Source organism: Thunnus maccoyii, chromosome 7, assembly GCF_910596095.1.
Source record: "Thunnus maccoyii chromosome 7, fThuMac1.1, whole genome shotgun sequence".
Taxonomy (NCBI): domain Eukaryota; kingdom Metazoa; phylum Chordata; class Actinopteri; order Scombriformes; family Scombridae; genus Thunnus; species Thunnus maccoyii.
This window is the reverse complement of record NC_056539.1, coordinates 24,332,099-24,356,711: the sequence shown is the minus strand read 5'-3', so window position 1 is coordinate 24,356,711 and position 24,613 is coordinate 24,332,099. Positions and strand designations below refer to the sequence as shown.

The 24,613-nt window shown below is 38.2% G+C and overlaps 2 protein-coding genes across 2 annotated transcripts in view; both read right to left on the bottom strand.

Moving 5' to 3' along the window:
* Positions 1-11,395: 11,395 nt before the first annotated feature.
* LOC121901032 (sentrin-specific protease 5-like) lies at positions 11,396-21,548 on the bottom strand. The gene is made up of 10 exons (XM_042417663.1): positions 21,443-21,548; positions 17,752-19,476; positions 16,678-16,783; positions 16,255-16,402; positions 15,581-15,628; positions 15,357-15,434; positions 14,806-14,943; positions 13,375-13,458; positions 13,022-13,072; positions 11,396-12,931 (listed from the first exon to the last, which is right to left on the bottom strand). Exons 2-10 carry the CDS (start codon positions 19,205-19,207, stop codon positions 12,821-12,823), a joined length of 2,220 nt encoding a protein of 739 aa, XP_042273597.1. The 5' UTR covers positions 19,208-19,476; positions 21,443-21,548; the 3' UTR covers positions 11,396-12,820.
* Positions 21,549-22,649: 1,101 nt separating this feature from the next.
* The window catches only part of anos1b (anosmin 1b), a 53,056-nt gene continuing 51,092 nt past the window's right edge, over positions 22,650-24,613 (bottom strand). Inside the window, exons 14-15 of the mRNA XM_042415708.1 lie at positions 23,908-24,051; positions 22,650-23,749 (exon numbers count right to left, since the gene is read on the bottom strand). Coding sequence (XP_042271642.1) covers positions 23,911-24,051 — 141 coding nt within the window. The 3' untranslated portion in view covers positions 22,650-23,749; positions 23,908-23,910. The remainder of the gene's footprint in view (positions 23,750-23,907; positions 24,052-24,613) is intronic.

Sequence of the window (24,613 nt, the reverse complement as noted above, 5' to 3'; positions counted from 1 at the left end):
CTGATGCAGATGGACAAAAATACTGCAACTGCCTCTGTGACTGGAAAAATTGCACCTGAGAAGATCTTTGTGGCGTACCAAGACAACTGATATTCATAACATGAAACATGCATAGGTGTTCTGTGCAGTCTGATTTCCACATGAAAGGGTTCAAAGAGTACATGATGCATCAGCTCACAGACACACATGTAAGTCCTTGTTTCAGTGTCATTCATTGTGTAAAGTGCTTTTCCTCCACATCTCTTTGTCTCCTGCACGCCTGCCAAACACACACACACACACACACACCCATCCATACTGTTCATATGTAGACACCCACCTTGATGGTCAAATGTGCAGATTTATGTATGCATACAAGAGACTCATTTGGCAGCACAGCTCATTTTGTGTGTGTGACATTCTGGTTCAACAGACCTGCAATCAGAGAGATAGAGCATCCTGGAGATAGACTGGGTTATTATTTCAATCAGTGGAAAATTGGTTGACAGGTCCAGGTGCACACAGTGACACAGTTCAGTGGTAAGGGCATACAGCCAGACTCCATGCATGAAATGATTCCGTTACAAATATTTTTCTTCAAAACCAAGTCAACTACACGACCACACACACACACACAAAACTACATACAACCAATAACACACAGACACTGAGTTTCTATAGAAAAAAACACATTTATGCCCCTGCTAACACTAACAGAACGCATTAACATATCCATGAGCCTACAGTGTGCCAACATGCAATTACCAATATGAAGCACAGGCACAACACACACACACACACACACACACACACACACACACACACACACACACACACACACACAGAGTGTCTTTCAGTGCCCAAGTTTAAGACTGTGTGCAGAATGCATTAGACTAACCCATGAAATATTTACAGCAGAGATTTATGTCCATATATGTTCATCTTCATAAATGTGTATTCCACAGAGAATCCTCTGTAGGATATTTCTTTAATGGGAGACACCACTGGGACAAAGAGACTCTGGGAAAATATTATGTATGTTAAAACAGGATCCAAGGATCCTTGAGAGGGTTCCATGGGGTCCCCAGCAAAAAGGGGAATAATTTATTTTCACTATGATTGCATCCATAAGTAACACAATAACAGAATGTATGACTATTTTGGTCATGGGTTTCATATACTCTCTGTAATAAAACATCTAAAAGCAAAAATCTTATCAGATGGGGGTCCGTGGTCTAATTTGTGACAGTTTAGGGGTTCAGGCTGCTTCTTTTTTGTTATTGATTTTAGAGCTTTGGTTTTGAGTCTTTTGTGGGGACTGTCATAGCCCACTGTGTTTATCCTGAGGTTGGTTAAAGAAAAGACCAAAACTAACTAACCAGCTATTTCTTTCTAACAAATTAAGGGTTTGTGTAGAATGAACATGGCCAGTGTAGTTTACTGTAATCTAGACAGCTCTGCAACTGGATTTTCAATCTCTGGAGAGTTACTCTGTGTTAGGCAGATGTCACTGAGCATGCTCAGGTTCCTTATTTACACTGTATTGCTAGTTTGACTAGCTTAGAGGAATAAACTACACTGGCTGTGTTTATCGTAATGAAGGAATATGTTGCCCAAATGCAATGGTATGACATGCTTTTAGACAACAGTGGAGGGGCAGAAGCTTTAGAATATAAGGCTGAGACTGCACAAGCAATACTCAATTCAATTCAATGAGGCTTTATTGGCATGACCATATTGAAGTACAGTGTTGCCAGATACTCACTAAAAGGATAAAGTCGCTGATGGTTTTGTTTGCTCCATGGAATTTGTTGGTTATACTAAGAAGATAAAATAACACCAGCCTTATCTTTCAACACTGCAAATGCTCCACCAGCACTGCAGGACAATTGGTTCTATCATATCGGTGTCTTTCTCTTCCACTGAGCCATGAAATAGAGGCTCATGATTTCCCTTTAAGCTGAAGGACAAAAGACCCAACCCCCCTCCAACCCTCTTGGCAGAAAATCTCATAATCAACCAGATCTGCTTTGCAACATCAACACAACAGCTGTTTCCCTGTCTTGAAACACTGCCTGATCATTTTATTGCTGTTTCTGGGACTTTTTCTGTTTCTGTTCAGACAGATACATAATAATAACTTTACTCTGTGGAAATACAGAGGCAACCTGCTGAAAAAGCACTGAGGAACAATACATTTTCAATGCAAATAAATCTTGAGAGCTAAAAGCATCACAGTCTCCACTGCAAATCGTTCCGGTTGCATGTCCAAAAATCCTAAAATTTCCCTGGGTAGAATGAAAATGCTGTGTTGAATCTTCTTTGTAATGAGTGTTCTGAGAGAAATCGCTGCAAACCTAAACACTCTGCATTTTGTGACAGGGCTGTTAACAGCAGCATTGTTATCTCAGCAATGGAGAATGTAGGAGAGAAAAAAAAAGGAATAAAAAGATTTTTTGTCCACACTTAAGGCTGAAAATTGGCCTGAGAGTGAGGGCACTGTTGGAGAGTGAGGACATTTTTGGCAAATCATTACTCCTTCAAAGGACAGTTTGAAGGATAAGACTTGGTTTGAAGATAAAGGTTAGAATCAGGCATGAATGCATGAAGTAGTCATGAAGTTAAATCTACAGTAACTGACTTTTTCCCACTTGGGAGCAGCAGAAACAAGCTGTAAACATAACACCAACATATTATCACCTTTTAAACAGATATGGCAAACTTGTTATCAAACAGTTGCTTATTTATCCAGAAGATACGAAGCAACATTAGCATTCATTTGGAGTCATGTCTGTGTCAACCTGATGAGTGCAAACCCGAATTCACTCTTCTTTTCTTCTTTTTGCTCTCCACCAACTCCTGAGGGAAATGTCTGGCTATTTACCAGAGCAGCTAAATGCTGCTAAATGCTCCACCATATGCACCAGTCTATTGTCTATATTAGACCTTTTTAACTGCCTGATGTTGCCGAAAATGATGCTGATGACAGTCGTGAGTGAGTGCATACAAGTTGCAGGACAGAAAACCAAAATAATGAGCTGAAAGACACTATAAAGCTTAATAGAGCATAGGGAAACTGCAGAGTCAGGTGATAATTCTCTGGGTTCGTTAGTACGATTCACTCCTTTCACAAACAAGTAGTCATGTGATCCTTTGTTAATATAAAAATATGTCTTATAGCTGCTCTAAAGTTAGATTTTGGAGCTAAAAAATGCATTATGTCAATGAGGTACCTCACAAGTACAGCACAACTTATATATGGTTTGATATTTTATATATATAGTTACATAGTGAACATATACAGTATGTGGTTTAATTTATATGTCCACCTCCTCATTTACCATGCTCAGCTGAATGAGTGGCTACAAAACTAAAACTGAAGAGAAATTCACCCTAGATGGTTATGATGACAGAGACATTTAGCTTTCTTTTGATTCACCCAAAGGGCATCGTCATGGCGATGAGGAAGGAAGTAGAAGGTTATATGGAGCTCTCTGGGGACAGGAAGAAGAAGGGGGTTACAGTAAAGTGTGCGTGTGTGTGTGTGTGTGTGTGTGTGTGTGTGTGTGTGTGCGAAGGGAAGTGTCAATTTTCCATTTGTCTCATCAACAATAGCAGCCCATGGGGTTAATAACAGGCCATTTAACCTGCTCAGAGAGTCTCTTCCTTTCTTCCCTTTTCCCTGTTGTCTGAATTTACTCACAAAGGACTGAAAACAAGCCGTAAACACCTTTTCTGTTTCTGTCATAATGTAAAAACAGTGTTTAATGTCATTGATATTAAGATGAAGATGTATTAAGCTGCATATTATAATTGTAATAATTATAATTAATAATAATAATAGAAATGTACAGTACATAACATATGTTTTTGTGTATGAAGTAATAAGTTGCATCATGCTTTTGGTGATATTTTTTAACAAAACAAAAATTAACAATAAAATTGGCTCATTTTAGTGTTTATGTTGTTCTCATAAATGCACATATGCATCAATCTGCTGTCTCTGGTTAACAGCGAAGACACCATAATACAATGATAGAAGTGTTGTTGGGAGGAGGGGATGATGAGGAAGATTAACATGTCCATCTGTTGTAGAACAGCCAGCTCAGATCAGCATGTGGAGCCACCGACTGTTATGATGCTCGTGTTTAAATAATTGGATATGGGAGATATATGTCCCTTAAATTGAAAAAAAAAAAAAGATAATAAATGACGATCAAAAATACGTCAGCCGACAGAGTTCAGCAGTATTCAGCAGGGGGGAAGCATAAACACTGCTGGGGTCAGAGTGGTGTTGACAGATGGGCCAACTGTGACTGACTGACTGACCAACTGCATCACGGACGTATCCGTATTGGAAATACCTTTAAAAAAAAGCAAGAATTCTTATTACTTTTATTACAGTGAAAACATCAAGATCAACGTCATCCTTTGGCCTTTTAAAGGGGAAGACAATCAGCTAAAGAGTACAGTCTAGACCTGCTCTATGTGACAAGTGCCCTGAGATAACCTCTGCTGTGATTTAGCGCTATATCAATAAAACTGACTTGACTTGGCTACAGGACTTTGACATTAAAATCTTTCCTGTTGTCTTATCTTGTCATTATACGTGTTTCTTCGTGCCTCTGACACATATGATGATAGCCTATAAATTTATCTGAATCTCTGTATGATCTATAAACATGCATTATTATGTATAGTTACTAGTTTTTCCTACTTCACTTGTTCTGTGTATTTAGAAAAAAGATCTTTGGAATATGTATATTTTTAAGTATTTGACACATCCTATATTTTACTGGCTTTTTGTGACCTACTAATCGGATGATTTTTCAAGACATATAAGAATTGCACTTGTATATTTATTCATATTATTGCCATCCATTTATCTTGTAATGAGGATATTCTGGTACATATGAATGTGATTACGTAAATATGAGGTCATTGGCCACATATCTCTCATTTTTTAAATGTGGGTATTTGCCTAAAAAAGACCTGTGGTGGGTCAAAACATAAATAATACCATAAAAGCTCATGAGAGAGTACCAGCTAGAACATCAGAAACATTTTCCCATGATATATATTCAGAAGTATGATTTGTTGCTGATACTGAAAAGCTGAAAGAGCCACATATATGATCACGAGACATATTTTACATCAAGGTTACATTTACAGCACATTATCTAGGATACAGCTGGAGACAACACAGATGAACCACTTCAGGTTATAACAAATTCATTTAATTGATACTAACTAATAATTAAATTGCAAACGCAAGTGCATACTGCAACCAGTTTTTTTAATTTCTAAACTTGAGTTTATCCTAATATTTAAGTTGATGAAAGTCTGTGACATTCATTTGTAGTATGGTATGCACAACAGCAAACGGGCAATGTAGAGAGCATTTAAGGCAAAGAGAATATTTGTGTGCACTGGTGGCTGTTATCCTTATATGATCAGTGATTAAAGGTCACAGTTTACCTGTACCTTTTTATCTTTTCACTCCGCTCTACATCACTGACAGTAAGTTAAAAGAAGTGGGATTTGCAAAGGGATGGGGAGAGACTACAGTGAAAAGTGTCATATTTGAATATTCACCAACCTCTATCTGACTCTCTTTATTATAGCCTCAGCTATGCTTTACATAACTACTTGCAAAGACTCTTATCCCCTTTTAGCTTTCTGACTAATATCTGTGATTACTGCGTACTTCCTGAAGCACTGACCTCCTCAGATCCTCCAAACGGTCCATCTCGCTCCCTCATCCCTTAATCCCGTTCCTTCAGTGTGCTCCATATCCATCTCAATGTCCTTTTAAGAGCCAAACTCTTCTTCTCTACCCTATTCTGAGCTTTATCCTCCCTTGCTGGCCTCCCTCTCAATCTCTCCAAAGTAAATCCCTCTTTTCATACCCACTTCACTCCATCCCGCTCTTACTGCCTATCCTCTCCCCTCTATTTCCCATTCCTTTTCTGTAGAATGGTTTAACTTTAATCAATGAAATTAAGAAATTGATCAACAGTCCAACATATGAATAAAATAATTGAGAGTCGTGGGACTATAACAAGTTAGTCTCTGTGTGAGCATGACCCTCATAGCTCTGTAGCGCTGTATTTCAGCAAATGATTGGACATCTAGTCAAGATATCCTGTAGGGCTGCATCGACTGTATGGCTGGGTCCGTCTTTGAAGACTCATTTAATGAACGGATAGATGTATTGTGCAGCTACATCCATGATTGTGTGATACCCACTAAGCAGGTAGTCCTTTATCCAAACCAAAAGCCATGGGGTTTCAAACAAGTGAAAACAAAAATGCTGTCACAGAATGTGGCGAGGCAAACCTTCAGATATAGGATAAAGATTCAGTTTAAATTTAGCAATAATAATGTCAAATGGAATGAAATGCATGACAGGCACGTTCTCATGGTGAGGTAATAACATAATCTTATTGGATGGTTTTACTTCTAAGCAGCTGAAAGATGACCTGAATAGATTTTTATGTGAGATTTAATACTTTCATATTATTCATTTTTCCTCAGAGATTAATAACTTGTGTAAGCTTCCCAGAGCAACTCCTACAATTGATAAACCTAAATGTATAGTGCTGCAGTGTTTTTCATAGTGGAAAAGGAAAGCAGAAGGTCAGGACTGCTGTTGGATAACTATTGACTGCATTCATTTCTGCTCTTACTCTGCTACTTCTAGTTTCTGCCAGTTTCAAAAAATAAGGACCCGAAAGCTCTCGAAAAATTCCAAGCCACCCACTTCCCTCATGATGAAAATGAAAGGGTGAAAAGATATTTCAAGGAGGCACAGAAAGACCAAACCTCAACCTCTCATTTATTATTTCAACATTTAGAGCACCCCTCCAACCTCTTGAAAGGCTACTGTTATTTCAGCTTTCCAGCCATTTTTCCAGTGTTGGCTGAAAATTGCTTGATTGTTTTGATTTAAATCATATTGTCAATCTTGACTTGACATGTCTACATTTACGTCCTCTGCTCTGAAAGAAGCAGACTATGGCTGTGTCCAGAACAATTACCTATTTAACAAAAAGCACTACACTTACAGTACACCATTTTATTTGATTGTGTACTATATAGTACATACAAATATTCCCTCAGTTGAATGACAAACGTAGTGTCCATGCCATGTCTGCTACTTTCCCCTAACAATCCCACAATACAATACATTTTTAGATTAAAGTCATGCAACACCATACCTGTCGGTGATATCTTAAAGTATCCGAAATGCCATTTAACTACTCACTATAGTAATTTATTGAGTTTCTATTATACAGTGAGTAGTGAATGAGTGAATGAGGGAGTGATTTTGGACACAAGAGTACATTTGTTCTGGCAGATTATTTCAATTTATTATTCAAATAACTGCAGGAAGTATTGATTAGAATTAGCAGATTATTCAGTCGTTGTCAGTATTTTAAAAGGAAGAGTCCTTGTTGTATACCAGTGTCGTTTTTAGCACCACCACTGGGAGGCACTACAGTAATACATTTTTAAATGTTTCCAGTAGTGGCTTTAATCATGTTAAACATCTCTACAGAACCAAAGATTTTACAGTCACTTTATAAATGAACAACAAGGCACTTTAACTGGTACTAATTTCTGTTTTGATATATACCGGTGACCTGTAATAAGCTTCAACAGTGTTTCTGTCGTTTAGGGTGTTGAATTATATTGTGGAGAGTGACTTTGAGCATGAATTTCATTTATAAATTCTTGATGGTTCCTACAAATGTGACATCAATGATTTGACTTTTTAGGTAAAGCAGATTTTATTGTGCAGTGTTATGATGATTTTTTTAAATTGCAGATTTTTTTAAAAAGCTTTCTTTACTGCACTCAAGATTCTCTGTGCAAGTAAGTAGGCTAAATCATAGTAAAACAGTGTCCAGTTCAGTACACCGATGAAGGCCACAGGCTGAAACAGGTCTCAATTCTCAATATAATAAAATACTTATAAATGCCTTTAGTGTATATGGCTGTCATTAGAACACACTTCAAACTATTTACTTTTCAGAGATTTATGGTACCTAAAACTAATGCAAGAGACAGAGAAAGTGTTTTAATGTGGCTGTCGTTGCACTTGACACTTAAACTGTACTTGGACTAGTTCTTGCTGTTATGCTTTTAAAACTTCAGGGTGACAGGAGCAACTCCATTGGTATCAGACTCTATTTATCTGAAGTGGTGACTTTATTTTGGCCCTGATCTGTTCTTTATCTGAGTTATATTTTGATTTTATTGTTCTACACGTGGGATGTTTTTAATATTTTTTGTTTTATGTGCTTTTATTATGAGTATTTTAAGCCCCAGCTGTAAAGTAAAACTTCCCTCGGGACAAAGCAAAGCTGAAGTTGAAGTTAGGGGTTCCAGACAGATGGGCGTCACGAAGACAAGAGGGATTTTTTTTTTAAAAAAAAGGCCAAGAGGCAAGTGGACTGAAATAAAAGATGAGGACAAGTCCAACTGGATGATGAGATCAGACGTACCCCAGCCAACATTTACCCGACTCTCACACACAGAGAGAGCTGTCTTCTCCTGCCTTTTATCCTATTATACTTTCTCCACATTAGAGAGATAAAGCACCGCTTAGCAGCATTTAACCTGCCTGAGCAGAGCTGAATTAGATTTGGTGGGAGAGAAAGACAGAGACACCAACTACTAATGTATGTTCAAACTGTCTTCACATCATTGCAGCCAACCACTAATGATGCCCTTAAACTAAAGGAAGAATGTCACAAATTAGAGCTTTTTATGTTTGTTTGTTTTACCACTTTACCTGCATGGCTCTAGGGATAGCATTGTCAGTCTGATCAGTCCACCACTTTGACTGAAATATCTCAGCAACTATTGGATAGATTACCATGAAATGTTGTACAGAAATCCATGGTGCCCTGAGGCCAGACAGGAAGTAAATTCCACCACTATTGGATGGATGACCATGAAAATTTGGGATAAATTTGTATTCACCTATCATCATCAGGTCAAAATTTCAATTTATCCAATACTTGGTTTATGAAATACCGTATAAACGAATGAAATTAATCGATTAATTAGCACATCAGCATGCAAACATGTTAAATTAAGATGATGAATATCATAAACATTATACCTGCTGAACAGCTGCTAGCATGGCTGTAGGCTTAGTCATGTTTGATAAATGTATTGTTATTATTATTATTATTATTATTATTATTATTATTATTATTATTATTATTATTATTATTAAATTCAATCTGTAAGATGACGTGTGATTAAACACTAAACAGAGCGAGCGTACTATTTCCACACTCTTCTGCTCTGATAAATTTCAATCAGGTTTATTGAGTCGCTCCTTTAAGTTGATAATGATCACTTAATCACTTCAGTAAATAATATATACATGTTCACATTATCTGGTTCATCAATGACATGTTGATTTCATACCAACAAGAATGAAGTGAAACAAGTCTGCAGATGCAACTTTACATGATCCATAATGTTTGCTGTTGGTTGTAGAAAATTATTGACTGATATGTTGAGTGGGCGGATTCAAAGGTCTGGACCCAGGCAAAGAAAGTTATTCTGCCACCAGCAGTTGGTTTCAGTTGAGTGTTGCTAGTAGCAACCGCTAAAGGTTTTGCAGTTGAAGCTAACCGATTGTTCCTGCAGTAATCGGCGAGTAGTCTAGCTGTCTGTGGCTAATGTGTTGCACCGTATAATTTCCCAACATGATCTTTTTAAATTGCTTGTTTTGTCTCACCAACAGTCCAAAACCCCCTAAAATATTCTGTTGACAATTATCTATGACAAAGAACAGCAGCTGAACACCTCATTTGATGGGATGGAAACAAAGATTTATGGCATTTTAGCTGATGAAGTTAAACTGATTTGAGGTACTTTTTTTGCATGTTTCTGACAGTGACAGTGTAGCAATAGACAGGAAATATGGGACAAAATAAAGGGGTCTAACTTTTGCTTTTGTATGTCATTTTTTTCTGATCTATATCATCAAATTAGTTTTCCAGCACTATTTTTGCCTCCTGTAAAAAATACTGTTTCAACTTTTATTGGAAGTTGTTTAGCTTGATGTATAGCTGTGCACCTATACCATACAGTCTATGACCTACACACATAGTGAGGTCATAATAAAGACAACTGAAAAAAAAACAGATAAATAAAGAAGATGGTCAGGTCTATACATGGTGTTTCACTGCTGCCGTAAAAGCAATTAATGTACTAATGATAATGGAAAATGCTGACTGTGTGAAGCCCTTCAGTGACTTCCTTGACATACCCAATACTTTGGAAGTGCTGAATGCAATCAAAGAATCAAGTACAAAACAGCACAGGCATCTATGTTTTAGCTGTGCAGATCGGAAGAAAACACTTCCCACAGACTGAGGATGATGAAGACGCAGCAGTAATCTCAAACTGGAATCTGATTTAATATAATGCACATAATTAGCATAAACCTACTTTTTAAAGGTCAACTAAGTCACAGGGCTGTGTAATGCTAATGATGGCATTAAAGTATGTAGCACTTAAGCAGTCCAACTTGCATAATGAATAATAGGCCTCACCCAGAGGGCACTGTTAAGGCACCCATGTCAGTAGGTGTCCCCGCTGAAGTGCCCTTAGCAAGACACTCAACTTCTATCCAACTCCAAGGCCACTGACATGTTTCTGACCTTGTGCTCTGGGTGGAGGCCAAGAAGAAAAAAAGGGATAAGTATTGCAAGGTGAAAATTGCTAATATAGGCCCCCCTCTTCTGGTAAATTGTAGTAATGCAGTAGTTAATTAAGCCCAATGACAGTACATCAGTCTGTTATAAACCAAAAAGATGCTGTAGGTTTTCATCACCTACTAGTGCAGAAATCGGTTTTTCTCAGTTTTTTAAAAAAAAGAGAACTTTAAACTGTCTTAGTTTGACTTTGATCAGAACAGAGGATTGATAACAAGATAAGATTATCTTTGAAGTCACACTCACTCACTATCTGCGTTGGAAGAACAGATTTGACTCAAAGATCTCTTCTGATATCCACTAATACAAAATTTACTGTATATTCCCCTGAAGGTCATTGATATCAGAATTGAGTCAATTCCTCTCCTTATTTTTGGCAGGGACATTAACTTTTTTTTTTTATTGGTGCTGGATCTCAAGAACATCTGAAAGAGGAAAAACATGTGAAACAGGCGCTGCTGGATAAATGTGGTTATCTATGAACGAGATTAGATGAGGAAGGGATGTTTTCAGCCCCCCAAAAATTTTAATTATCACCACAAGTGAAGCTAAGACATCATCATTCCTGTCACTGCATGTTGTTGCCTCCATGTTTCCTTATGAATTCAGAATTTCTGTGATTTTGCACTACTCCATAGCACTACTCATACAATAAGAACACCTACAACAAATTTTCCAGCAGTATTGGCCTTTTAATAACAATAAAAACAGTCCAGAAACCACTGTGGTTTTTAGCCAAAGCAAGCATGTACAGTAGTTGGCCAGTAAAAGTACAATACAGTCTGTAAATACATATAAGGTAATATAACAACAAAATCCAGGTTGGACAGAATATTTAATCAAAATAGCTGAGGTCCACTTGTTTCACTGTCAAGAGACTGTAACCAAGTCTTTCTGCATCTGTGTTAATGCATCTATATGAAGTAGTACGTCTTGACAGTATAAGGTTGAAGAAACCGTTTGGCTAAAATCAAGAACTGTGGTCCTCACATCAGCAGCTAGCTGTACAGCTAAACATGAAATTTACTAACCAGCATGAGAAACATTTTTAACTCAAATTGATGGAGTCAGACAAACTGTTATCCAACAATGGCTTATAGCTGAAAACACTGGAAAAATGCTTGTGCAAAACCTACCATAAGGATGTGATCACAGCAAAACAAACAAAAAAAAAAATGCAGGGCATAATGTGGTGGAAAAACTGGAATTTGAGAAAGAAATTATTTGGAGTAAGTTAACAAAAACCTGATACTCAAAGAATGAACAAAAACTAACTTGCAAAATTATATCCCTGTTTCAAGCCACAGCCAAAATGTGCCATTAGCCTGTACGGTGCTAAGTCACCACCCTGCGAGGCAGCCAGGAAGAATACGTGATCAGTACATTCAGTTGATAATCTGAACTCTTCAATGGGTAGGCCTCTAACCGTGCAAATATTTGTAGTCCAAGAGAACAAAACCAACTCAAACCTTCAAGTTTTAAGTGAACAGTTGGTCCACTGAATCGCACTTCCTAGCTTTATAACATGTTAGAAAACACGCATGTAACTGTAAGCATGATGCTGCTGCTAAATCCAGCATAAAATAAACAGTTAAAAATGTCATTTAGTTTAAAAATGGCCGTCCGGGATGTAAGGCCACTCCATTTGGAAGGAAAAGTCCACTGCATTGGTCCAAGCTGGTCCAACGCCTGCATCCTCAGTCTGAATAAGAGTTCCTGTGTCCTTAAAACTGGCTGTTGGGTGGAAATCCACTGGGGGGTGCTAAACGTAGAAAGCAAAAGCAACCTGAAATGTATGGGTCCAGCATTTTGGGAGGGGGTCAGTAGGGGGCCATGTCAGTAGTTCTTTCCAAGTTTGCAAGTAAAAATCTGCTAAAGTAGACTGTTATTGAACTCAGTCACAAAAAGTCAAAAGTGACCAGCCACTGCTGTCAGTCACACAGGCAGTTGCAGCTCCCTGGAAAACAGTCAGGTTGTGAGTTAGCTAATGAAAATGGCTGTCGATAAAACAGGTCATCTGACAGGCTTAGACAGACCGTCTTATGTAACCAGATCAGAACTCAGTCAGTGAGTGAAGGCGGCTGTTATTCAGTCATTCAATCGTTGAGGCGACAGTCACACAGCTCCTTGTAGAGTCTCTTGCGGATGCGAGGCATGTCCTCCTGACTGAACTGCAGAGGCTGCTTCACCGAGAGACGACGGCAGTACTGACAGACACAGACAGAAAGATAATGTGATAATTGAAGGACAGGAGGGGGAGGGGGTGGCTGGAAAGGTGGGAAAGAATTATGTCTCACCTCGAGGACAAAAACTCCACAGTCGCTGTCATTTTTCTGCTGAGGAATACCCTGAGGAGTCAACAAGTTCCCAGTTAATCAGACAAAAGATTTCACAGTTACAGCTGATGGACTGAACAGTGTATGTCTGTATATGTATGTATTCCACAGATTTCATTTAGCCTTTAAAATGATTAGTTTTTAATTATAGCGATTCACACAAAATTTCTGAATGTTCTATTCATCAAAAATCAACTTAGCAATAACATCTCTGCAGTCACTTTTTTACAGTTGACTAACATCCACTTTTCCAGCAGTATGAATGTTTTAAGGTCACAATGTGAACAAGCATGAAAATTAGGTTTTAAAGTTACCTTGATGATGGTGATCTTCCAGCCTTTCTGGAAAGCTGTTTGTTTCTTCTCTCGAGCTTCAGACTGAAGGTACTTCATAATGTTCTGAAAGGAGGCCACACACACACACACACACACACACACACACACACACACACACACACACACACACACACACACACACACACACACACACACACACACACACACACACACACACACACACACACAAACAGTTATGGTAAAAAAAACAACAACTACATTTTCAATGCCTCTACATTTCCACTGTGAAATAATTACTGGATATTACACTTTTTAGTACAGACCAAACTTTTTTATGCAAATTTTAATGTAATTTCAGATTCAATAAATAATACACTGTATACAACACTAATATACAATAAAAAAAATACTGTATGTGTGTATTCAAACAGTTGAAGGTGTCAAACGACGGTGTCAAACAGTCAACCGTGTCTTGAACTGGACCACAAACCACTTGGGATGGAACATCAAATTATCTGGTTCACAAAGGGGACACAATGGAGCCAACAAATAACATGAAGTCACTGTGCATCAGCGTCTACAAGTCAAATCCAGTAACACGTGGCTTGATGGTTTCTCCTTGTTAGAGGATCAGATCAGAAGTGATTCACTTGACTGATTGTCTAACACACTGACTGGTTGTTAGATTGACACTAACCCTTCAACAGAAACCTGCTTCCTCATGAATTAGAATATATTACATTTCATACAGTCAATACAAAATACCAGACATAACTCTAGATTTTGAAATTGCTGATTGCAGCTACAAGTTGAATTTGTATATATTAAATTATTAGTGTGTGATAGAGAAGCATATTAATAGTATTGGTAATGAAGTCAAAACTCTTTAGTGATGACATTACACAAGTATATACACATGTCTGTATTAAGTATGTTCTTTCTTCTTTAGTTTCAGCAAACCCTAAATAGACACAGCAACTCTTCATAGTGCAACAAACAGGCACATTTCTAACTAGTAGTTGACAGTTAACAGACTAATGGCCTCTAATTCTGCAGTTTGACATTTGTATTGAAACTCTTCCAGGCAGTGCCGATTAAACACAACTAAACAAAAAAAGCAGTCTGTCTTCCAGCATTATCTACTAATTTAATCCTTCTGCTTTGTTCTGGTTGATTACACCCCTACAATGAAATTATTTGAATTCTAGAGAAACGCACATTCTGAAAATCTTTGCCAGTGAAATTAAGCTACAACAACTATTCATCTCATATAGTTTCTCGCCAGGAATTGATGGTCCAATGATTTATCATAGCAGAGAAGAGGAACCCTGGATTACTGATGACCTGATCTTGTTTCATCAATGGTCTTTTGCTCTACAGACATTTCGAAATCTAAAAAAAAAACAAAAAAACAACCCAAAGAACGTCAGCATGCACAGAGGCACTCACATCTGTTGTGTGTCTGAAGACGATGCCTTGGCTGTCGTAGTAATTGATGGTTTTTGTTGCCATGGTGACTGTGACGAGAGACCAGTGGATTTCTAAATGGATGGGAATTAGCAACAGCCACTTGGAGAACAGATCGACCTGAAATAATCCCACAAATTCGCACACACACACACACAAATTAGATATCCAAGCCACAAAATGTTGCAGATGTCTCCTACAAGTTATCCAGTATAACCCAAACTCAATAGTTGCGCAACGTAACAGTCAAATTATCAGACAATTATTGCTGTATATAAGACATACTTTTATGTCACACTGAATTTAGACTGTGGTTGCCCACGGGGGTCAGCAGACTACACAAAAAGGTTGACAGTTATTAAAATCTAGTTTTCAGTATTAACTGGGGAACTGCTGGTGTCAAGCTGACTCAAGAGTGTGAAATTTTAGCAGATTAAGAGATGAGAATGTGACATCAAGGGGCAACTATTAGCAATACTGTCAAAACAGCAGAAAAATTACAAGTTTCCAAACTGTCCCAACTTCCTCCTTACTTTTTTAGTCCATCTCTTCACACCTTCATAACCCTTGGCAACCAGCTGCTTGTGGAAAAAGCTGTTAAAAAAATGAACCTGAGAGAGAAAAGTAATAAAACATATTTAGTCTTTTTGCAATTTAATTGCTCCTTTAAAGACTGCTACATTGAGCCCTTTTTTATATTTTGTAGGTCTTCTTCTATATCCTTTTGAACTCTATGCAAAAAAAACACCTGACTTACTTTGTGCTGTGTTGCCTCCATAATCAGTTCTCCATACATGTTGATAATCTGCCAGAAACAACCAGAAGCACAGACAATCAATCTAAGCCTAAATCAAAAGTCAAAGTCCTTTCCAGCCTTTTCTTTTCAGCGAGCCAGACAGAGTGAGAAGGGGGAAAATGATGATAAGGTTTCTGCATTGCTTTATAAAGCCACATTTTCACCGCAGCAACTTTCCCACGGGAACCTCAGAACCTCAGTTCCTCTACAAGCGTTTCCACAGGAAAGAAATAGTGAATTTTGTCTTTATTTTCTGATTATTTGGCAGCTACTACATTCTAAAGCAGAGATTAATAACTATCAAATACTCAGCAGATTGTTTATTGTGGAGACCAGTGTTCATGAGTCCACCTCTGCATTTCTCCTTTTAATTCAGTCATTAGATCTATAACTCAAACATCAGAATCATGTAACAGTAAAAAAAACAAAACAGGATGACTCTGTTGTTTCCTTGTGTTAATACTGCATTTCAAATGCGTCATGAGTCCAATTTGCATAATCTACCCAATTCATCAGTTGCGGTGGAAACACAAACAGCACAACAGGGACTTTTAGTTCCTGGTTTAGTTCCTCTGGTTTCATACTTTCTGGAACATTTTGCTTGAAACAGGGCTTATCTCTCCATTCTTCCTTACCTGGTCATTAAGCCAGTTCTGGTCCTCCAGTGTGCTAAGGTCCTCCAGGCTCAGGGTGTGTTTGTTATACATCACCATGAAGCCCGAAATAGGAGCAGAGGCCAGCCCTGCCCTGTACCGAGTCATTTCCCCTTTGATGTTTAGTCCCCTAAAGCAAACACATCGACAGGAGAGATGCAGCTTTATTTCAGTTTTTACCCGAGTGCTTCGACAGCTGTTCTTTCTGCTGTTTGCATGTACAATACTGTTTCACCTGTATCACTGGATTCATGTAAAATCCTCTGTTATAACTATTCTATCGGCTGAGTAGTAGAGATTGTATCCAAAGTGTTCAAACACTGATAAATTGCCTCATTAATATCCAGTTTAGGCAAAACATCTGTGTATATATGTGTGTGTGTGTGTGTGTGCCTAAATACTAACTTGTTGCTGAGGTCACAGTTGCCTTTCTTCTTCAGGTACTCCAGGACATCTGTCTCACTCAGAGGAATGAAACTACCGTATTTTATATAGAAGCTCTCCAGAAATTCTAAAGAAGAGAAAGTCATTATCACATGATTTTATGATCTGATAAGATGTTGTTAGACACAAACAATTTATCTCTCAAATATTAAAACCAAAATTTACAATATTGATGAATTACTGACAATTTAAGAATTGTAATTTTATCGGATTCGAGGCTTGTGCAAAGCTAAACATGAGCAGTGTCCAGTTGTGTATAAAGCGCTGATATTTGCACGTTTTAAAACACAATTTTGACTTATTTGTGGAAACCTGCAGTCCTGATTATACACTTCACCTGTAAAAAAAATAAATATATATACTAGTACCAACAAGATGTTGTCCCACTATAGAAACTCCAAACTTTATTCTATCAGGAAAGAACTGTGTGTGTGCATGAACAGGCCTCATTTGTTAATGTTGTCTCTTAAAATTGTAAAAGAGAAAAAATAAGAAAATCTCTATTTCTGCTTCATGAAACAGATGACCGATTCGTTCATACCCATGTGAAGATTTTGGGAAATCAGGGTTGATCTTAAATTAGATGTCTGTCCTGAGAGCCAAAATATCTGTTGGCTTTCAGGCTCAGTATTAGGGCCATTGGAGCAGGATGCACCAATTCCAAATATCAGGCTTAATTAATACTAATGGCTGTGCTATTCTGAACCATTGTAAATACCAATTTCTGAGTATTTTCTATTGGGCATGTTCCCTACAGCTGTTTTATTCACCATTTCATGACCAAGAGGATACAACAGAACGTGATTTTGCTGAGAATTTATGCATATTAGTTTAAAGGTTGTCTCAACTACTCATATCTTCAGTTCTTAATTTCTTATTCTGGAAAGAAAATATCCCAGAAAAGTGAACATTGAAAATTATTTTTCAAGTTTGTGTGTAAAAAGATCAATGATTTACCCTGCTTTCATTTTAACAAACTCAAAAGGGATGATGATATATATTTCATGTAATGTGCTCACATCTTACACTTCTTACCGTGGACCATATCAGTAAGCTGCTCCAGACTTTCATTATTCAGTGTCTTTCCATCCATGTCTCGTCCGTGTGTTTCCTTTGACTGATCTGTACCTGACGCTTCTTCTGCCTCCTGTTTCTCCCAGGTTCCTGGCTGACAGTACAGCCTGTGATCTCTTAATGCCCACCTGTGCTGCATGCTGCACACTGAAATAGGACCCTGGTTCGGAGAAGAGACCGTTTCCATCTCTGTAGGTGTGGATCTGTGGTCATGGTCTGTTGGTGTGGTGGCGTTTCCGTTGGAAAGTGTTACTGGTAAGGACGCTGGGTCTGTTCTGTCAGGAGTCTGGTCCACCTGCATCTCAGAGTCGAGGTCCTGGGGTGTTCCTGGGCTTGAAGCAGAACCTGACTGCCCTGAGATGGAGAGTATTCCATTTTCTGGTTTAGTCACGTTCATGCTGTCCTCCCCTTCAGGTTCTGTTTCAGACAGGTTTATCGTATCTCCGTTTCCAAATGGAGATTTAACCGAGATGGAGTGTGCCTGCTCTTCGTGCTCCATCTCTGAATCTTTGTTTTCCTCGTGCCCCTGCACTAACACTGATCGAGTTAAGGCATCTGTCCTAGAACCGATAACACCACCTTCAACTCCCCTCTTCACTCCAACTTCTGCTTTCATTTTCGATGCAAATGTAGCTCCCATCTTACCCCTCCCTCCTCTACCTCTAACTGCTGACCCTCTTCCTCTCACTCCTGTGCCAGCAACCCCTGACTCCTCTATCAACATATCCTCCTTTTTCTGCACGTCCCCTTTCTCTGGAGCAACACAGTTCCTTATTGGTCCATCCAGCAGGGAGACATTGACAGGCAGAGCAACAGGGGGTTGTGACTGAGCATCAGCCACTACTACAGACATTTGCACCTTCTCATATCTGTCATTTTCACCCTCTTCCTCCTCTACTTTCTCCTTGGTCAAGTCAAAGCTCTTGATACGCGTCAGCTGGCCCCCAATTTTCCTTTTAGGGGTGTCCAAGAGGTCCCTACCAGAGCCCCTCCCTCTCCCCCTTCCCCTCCCTCTGCCCGGGGTTCTGACATTGTGTCCTGTACTGTTGGGGCCGCAGCAGTCACAAGCCTTAGGAGTCCTCCTTCTGCCTGATGTACGGCCATTGGCTGTGCCCTGTGCAGGGGTTGTTGTCTGTGAAGAGGACCAGCCTGATGCGGGGGTTGAGTTAGCTGTTAGTGCTTTTACTGGGGTTAAAACAGGGGGCTCGGCATCAGCAAGAGTCTGTGTAGAGGGCTGGCTCAAGTCTGAGTTGGAGGTAATGTCTGAAGCGTGGAGTTTCGCTGTGGTCTGGGTTAGATCCTGACCAGTAGTATCTAAAGGGGGAGGCACAAGAGGAGGTGCTGTAGCAGAAGCAGTTAAATGGGGTGATACTGATAGTGTTGTTTTCATTGGGGAAGCAGAGTCGCTGTGAACCATGACGTCCTCCTTTGGCTCTTCAGCCCCATCCCCAACACCTCTCTTCACACTCCTGTCCCCTCCTCCCGTTTGGTCCACTGAATTTGAAGTACTGCGGTTTGTTCTTTCCTAATCCTGTCACTTCCTCTTTCCACGTGCTTTTCTCTAAACCACCTTTCTTGTGTAGAAAAGTAGTTGTCTCAAGCCTTTCCCACCATAGAGGTTACTGATGGCAGCAGATGAGAACTTGGGAGTATTCCTCAGTGGTAGCTGGACACCACCATGGTCTCCTAATCAGAGAAAGTGGAAAAAGTGGCAAGGAGAGCATGAAAGAAACAGGGAGAGAAAAAAAACAAATAAAACGTTTTTAGTAAACTCCTCTCAGTTAGCAAGATAATTGAATTGTTATTATTTAAACACGCAAGGCGTGGCTCAGGCCACACCCAGGGGTTCACAAACATGTCATGAACCCAAATGAAAAACAGCACACCAAGAAACCTTGTTTAGGATTTTCAAAGCAATTGCATTTTTGGAGATAATTAGGTCAGAAATGCAAAACTGTAGTACCTCTACTGCAGCTGAGATTAGACAGATAGACTTTATTTATCCCAAAGGGAAATTAAAATGTTACAGCAGCCAACAATGAGTTATGAAACAATGAGGTAAAAAAGGTAAAAGAAAGAAAGAAATGCAATTAAAGGGTAAATTATATACAATAAGTAAATAAACTAACTCAAATTTGAACAATAATAAATAGAACAGAAAGAATACAGTGGTCAAGTGGACACTGCTACAGTAGTAAGGTGCATGATAATTTATAAACATAAAGTAGAATTATCACCTTTCTGACAACATCAACAAAAACTGAAAATGTATAAGCTTCGTAAAAGTAGAATTTATGTCAGAGATGTTGTATTGGATTGCATTAGATTGCACAGGTGTTCCTAATGAAGTGGCCGGTGGGTGTATATTGATACCTGAATAATCTACACAAAGCATTTACATATGACAACAGCAGCATATAGGCTACCCAAAATATGAATCTGAAATACAAGAGATGTAAATGTTACAACTGTGGTGAAGAAAATAAAACCAACATTCTTCATCTGTCTCAACAGACACTCTTCACAAAGTGTGACCTGATGACATTAACAATTAATTTTTTACTGCTCTAATTGTCTCTTTAGCGCAACAGCAGTCTTGACTATATTGTCCAAGACCACTGGAATAATAAAAATGTAGTCCTAGGTTAGATTTTAATTTTAAAATTTCCACTGAAGACAGCTTGATTTTGTCCAAAAGAGTTTCATCTAAATGTAGTGACTACAGATGTGAATCACAAAATGCCCCTATTTCCAAGCAAACACACCATGGGCACTGTCAGAAACTCCCTTGAGTTTTTCCATTACTCACTGTGGATTTATCTCTATATGTTAGTGATCTATCTCATTAATCTTCATTGTCAGACGAGTCCAGTTTAACTTCAAAATTTAAAGCGAACTTTGTTACGTAGGAAGATAAAATATAAGTAGCGATGTTCAATAGAGGGTTCTGCGTTTCATCTATTCTTCAATGTGCTGTGGGGCATCGGGGGTCATTAATCTTCATTTAACAGGTGGTTCGGTGATCAGATGCAGTATGCCCTTCATTTGTTGTTTTAGCTTGCAGCTAGCTGACTTTTTTGAGCAAAGGCACCCTTACTCCATAATAACAAAGCACTAATTAACATTTTGTGCAATCCATCTCCTTCAAGTAGTCTTACTTTTTCAAAGGGGTGATATTTCACTAAGCATCACTCCTACGAGATTTAACAATACATCTAAGCTACAATCATTCAATGTATGTTGACACATTACACGCGGCTTCCCTAATTATCACTACAAAGTCCATTAAGTTAGTCAATTAAGTTAGCGTTAAGTGGTGAGAAGAAAACCAGCTTTACGTTAGCTAAGCTAACCGGGCTACTCGCCCATCTTCTAAGGATTCACATGAACATCGATTAAGTATGTCTAATATGACATTTCACAAAGTTCTGCATAAGTTAGTCATTCCCCTGAAGCTAGCTAAGTTAGCTAGCTGCAGTCAAAACAGAGGCGAAAACACAAACCAGCGACTGCAAAACATTTCCTCCATTTTCAGAAGGAAGTTGGAGGCGTTTGAGAACAAAGAAGGAATTGCGAGTCAGTGCTTCAAGTGTTATTGAGCATAAGATTAAAAGCATGGAGAAAAGTATAGAGAAACATTCATATACACTACCTTGTCTATGAAATAACAAACTTGAGTTTCATCTGACCACGATTTGAAGAAACAACAATCCAAACTGGCGGCGCTCATTGATTGCGTCACGGCGTCGGGATCAGTTTCGGCATTGTTCGGATAATCTCCCGAAGTAACTTCGTCTTTCCATCCCACCACCACCTGGACCTTTTAGAGGTGATTTTTCACTTCAAGACATTTTGACCAGACACAAAAAGCCTCTAAAATGTTTTATATATTTACATTTATCGTATTCTTATTTATTATGTTAAAGATCACCTCCAGACATGTTTTAAGACATATAAAAATACTCTTCTTTGAGTAATAATTTGTCTAGATTTTTTTTTTTCACAAAAAAGTTCAATTACCTAGTTAGAATTTCTTAAAATTAAATCTCCTTCTCCCTCATTATAAATCCAGAATCTGTGAATTATAATTATTTTTCATTTAAAAAGTTTAACTACTAGACACAGGATGTCTCCTACTTCACTGTAAAGTCCATTCTCAGTGTTTGTGCACTGGAGGGTTCAAGTTTCCACATCACACTTGTGTAAGTTGTTTATTTGATCAGGATCAGCTCCAAACTGGTTATGATGTCACAAATCATGCTTACACCATTTTAACTTAGATTTTCAATGAGCACAGAGAAACTTTCCACTTTCCACGATGAATGTGAAACAGTCTTTAAGTGTCAAACTCTGCACATACATCATTTTGAAGTGAAGCTCAAACATCCACCTGAACAAGAGAAAAAACACATTTTTGAGTGGAGGGGGACTTGAACACTTCAATCTATCCTATCTTCTGTAGCCTACATTTTATTTTCCAAATACCTGTTCAGACCTTGATTCACAATACCCATGATTAAATTCTGACCAGGAAGTTCTAAATCACTTATGGGTTGGCCTAAAAGTATCCAAAATTAAGAATATTGGATCTAATATCAGTGTAGCATCTAAAATACACATAATGTGTATGTGACTTCATTGTCCTCAATGGGAACTACAGCCCTGACTTCCACTACACTGTCATTTACCCCTAAGAAACCTGAGTGAGGTTTCTAAAGTTTGCATTTTCCAAGAGAGAAAATGTTGAAGAAATAAAATATTATAACAATTTCAACCACACACTTATTGCCAGATCACTGAGACAAAACACACTGTATCTAGATATCATTTAATTACAAAAAAAAACAAAGACAGGAAAACAATAAATAAAACTACCAGTCGATAAGTAAATGAATGAAGTACAAAATTATAAACAGTAAAATGTCAAAGTAAACAAATACAAGGGTACATAAAGAGAATATTAATATAATAATTCTCAGACTTTTCAAATCAATGTCACACCTTATTCTACCACAGGCATAGCTATATTAACTGTGTGGAAATGTCACATATCACAGTTTGGGTGTAGCATGATGCAAATTAATGCTGGAGCAGGCCAACAATATATCAAACAGGCAAATTCAGACAAATTTTAGTTAAAAAAAGCTTTTTTTTTAACATAAAAACAAAACATTAAAATATATTTGAGCTTACTTCCAGGCTTCAGCACACAGACCCATTGACATCAAAGATAATGCATTGAAATAAACACAGTCATTCTATTGCTATACATTTCTATTTGTACATAAGGTCAGTGCTATATTATTCTCTACTTGCATGATAAAAAAAAAACCAACAACAGGCATAAGATGTCTCTTTACATGTGTCATTTGGCTCCAGTGATGTCAAGTGATTAGAAATGACCTAATTAGTCCAATCTAAACATTGAACATGAACATATGCAGCGGAGCACTTTTCATATACATGTCTTTCAATGCTGCAGCATTGTGGCACTAATGCCATGATGAATTATTTAGAAATATGCTGCAGATCTAATAGAAAACAGAAGGAGAAGTGTGTTATAGAGATACAGACTTCACTGCTGAGACTACCTGTGAGTACTGGGAGCTTTTTAAACTGACATCTTTTACATTTCTTACAAAACAATATTGACTTGGATTAGCTGACAGATTCATGACTGAAATACAAATGATTTTTATTTCATTTGAGTGAGCACACAACTTTCCTGATGTTTGAAAAGTGATTAAAGTGTAAGAGAAACAGAATATGAGTAGGAAATACCTGTCACATGAGTAAGTGATCTACTTTACAAAGAGGAACTTTCTTTATTTTACAGCTTTGGTCATGTTTTCTGAAGTTGGACTGTAATGAAACGTTGTTGCACTTTGGAAGACAGTAAAAAAGTGGGTGTTGGTGAAGATGGCAGTGGTGCAGCAGACGGCGACTGTAAGGTTGGGACCTGGAGGAAATGATTGGCAAGGTTAAAGCGGGCAGAAGATGAAGTGTTATCCATTCATAACAACATATTCTCAAAACATGAAGGAATGTCAGCTATTTTATAAAATAACAGATTAAAAGTGCGGCTATTACTGTGCGCTGGTGAGAGTGCAACGCTACCTGTCACAGTGTGGAATCAATCACTGGAGTGTGAATGGTCTTGGAGACTGCAGCACCATTGCTGCCCCCTGCTGTTAGCACCTGGAGCTGCAGCTGGTAAACACTGTCACCCTGGAGACCCTGAACTATGACCGACCGTTGAGACTGAGGAGTGAGAGACAAGGTTAATTCAGATGCACACACATAAACTATTACTTCTAAGTCTTTCAATGAGGTAAAAGCAGAAATAACCTAATAACATGTTACAGGCTGATGTTATTCTGTGTTTTGCTTATTGCCAACAAATCCCATGAAAAGACTAAAACCAACAATGTTTTAGTCCATCTGTGACGCTCAACCACGAAGCCCAGTGTTTCCAATACAAATCTTTAAAAATGTGTCATGTATATATAGTTTCATTTTCAAAAGAGGCTAAATAATTTCCTTGGCACTGTAGTTTTTTGCAAACATTACTCATACAGTTGTAAATAATGTATTTGTTGGAGACAACTCTTTTACACATTTGGTGCTCTATTTTCAGCAACAGGACAGTGTAGGTGGGATTAACTCAATATAAACTACAGTTCCCATGTTCATGGTAACAAAGGGATATGTCACCCAGAACAACAGTATAGCTCACTGGTAAGTTTTTAAAAGTTTTTAGATAACAATTAATTTCTATGCCACAGAGGAATAGCGTCAATTCATTGTTAGTTTTAGTCTGTTC

What these genes read in the sequence shown, in the direction of transcription:
- LOC121901032 (XM_042417663.1), bottom strand. Translation starts at nt 19,207, where the DNA reads ATGGTTCACAGCGACTCTGCTTCCCCAATGAAAACAACACTATCAGTA. An exon ending in TCTTCAGACACACAACAGAT is followed by an intron (nt 13,459 to 14,805) that starts GTGAGTGCCTCT and finishes GCCTCCTTTCAG; the next exon opens with AACATTATGAAGTACCTTCA. An exon ending in GGAAGATCACCATCATCAAG is followed by an intron (nt 13,073 to 13,374) that starts GTAACTTTAAAA and finishes TTGACTCCTCAG; the next exon opens with GGTATTCCTCAGCAGAAAAA.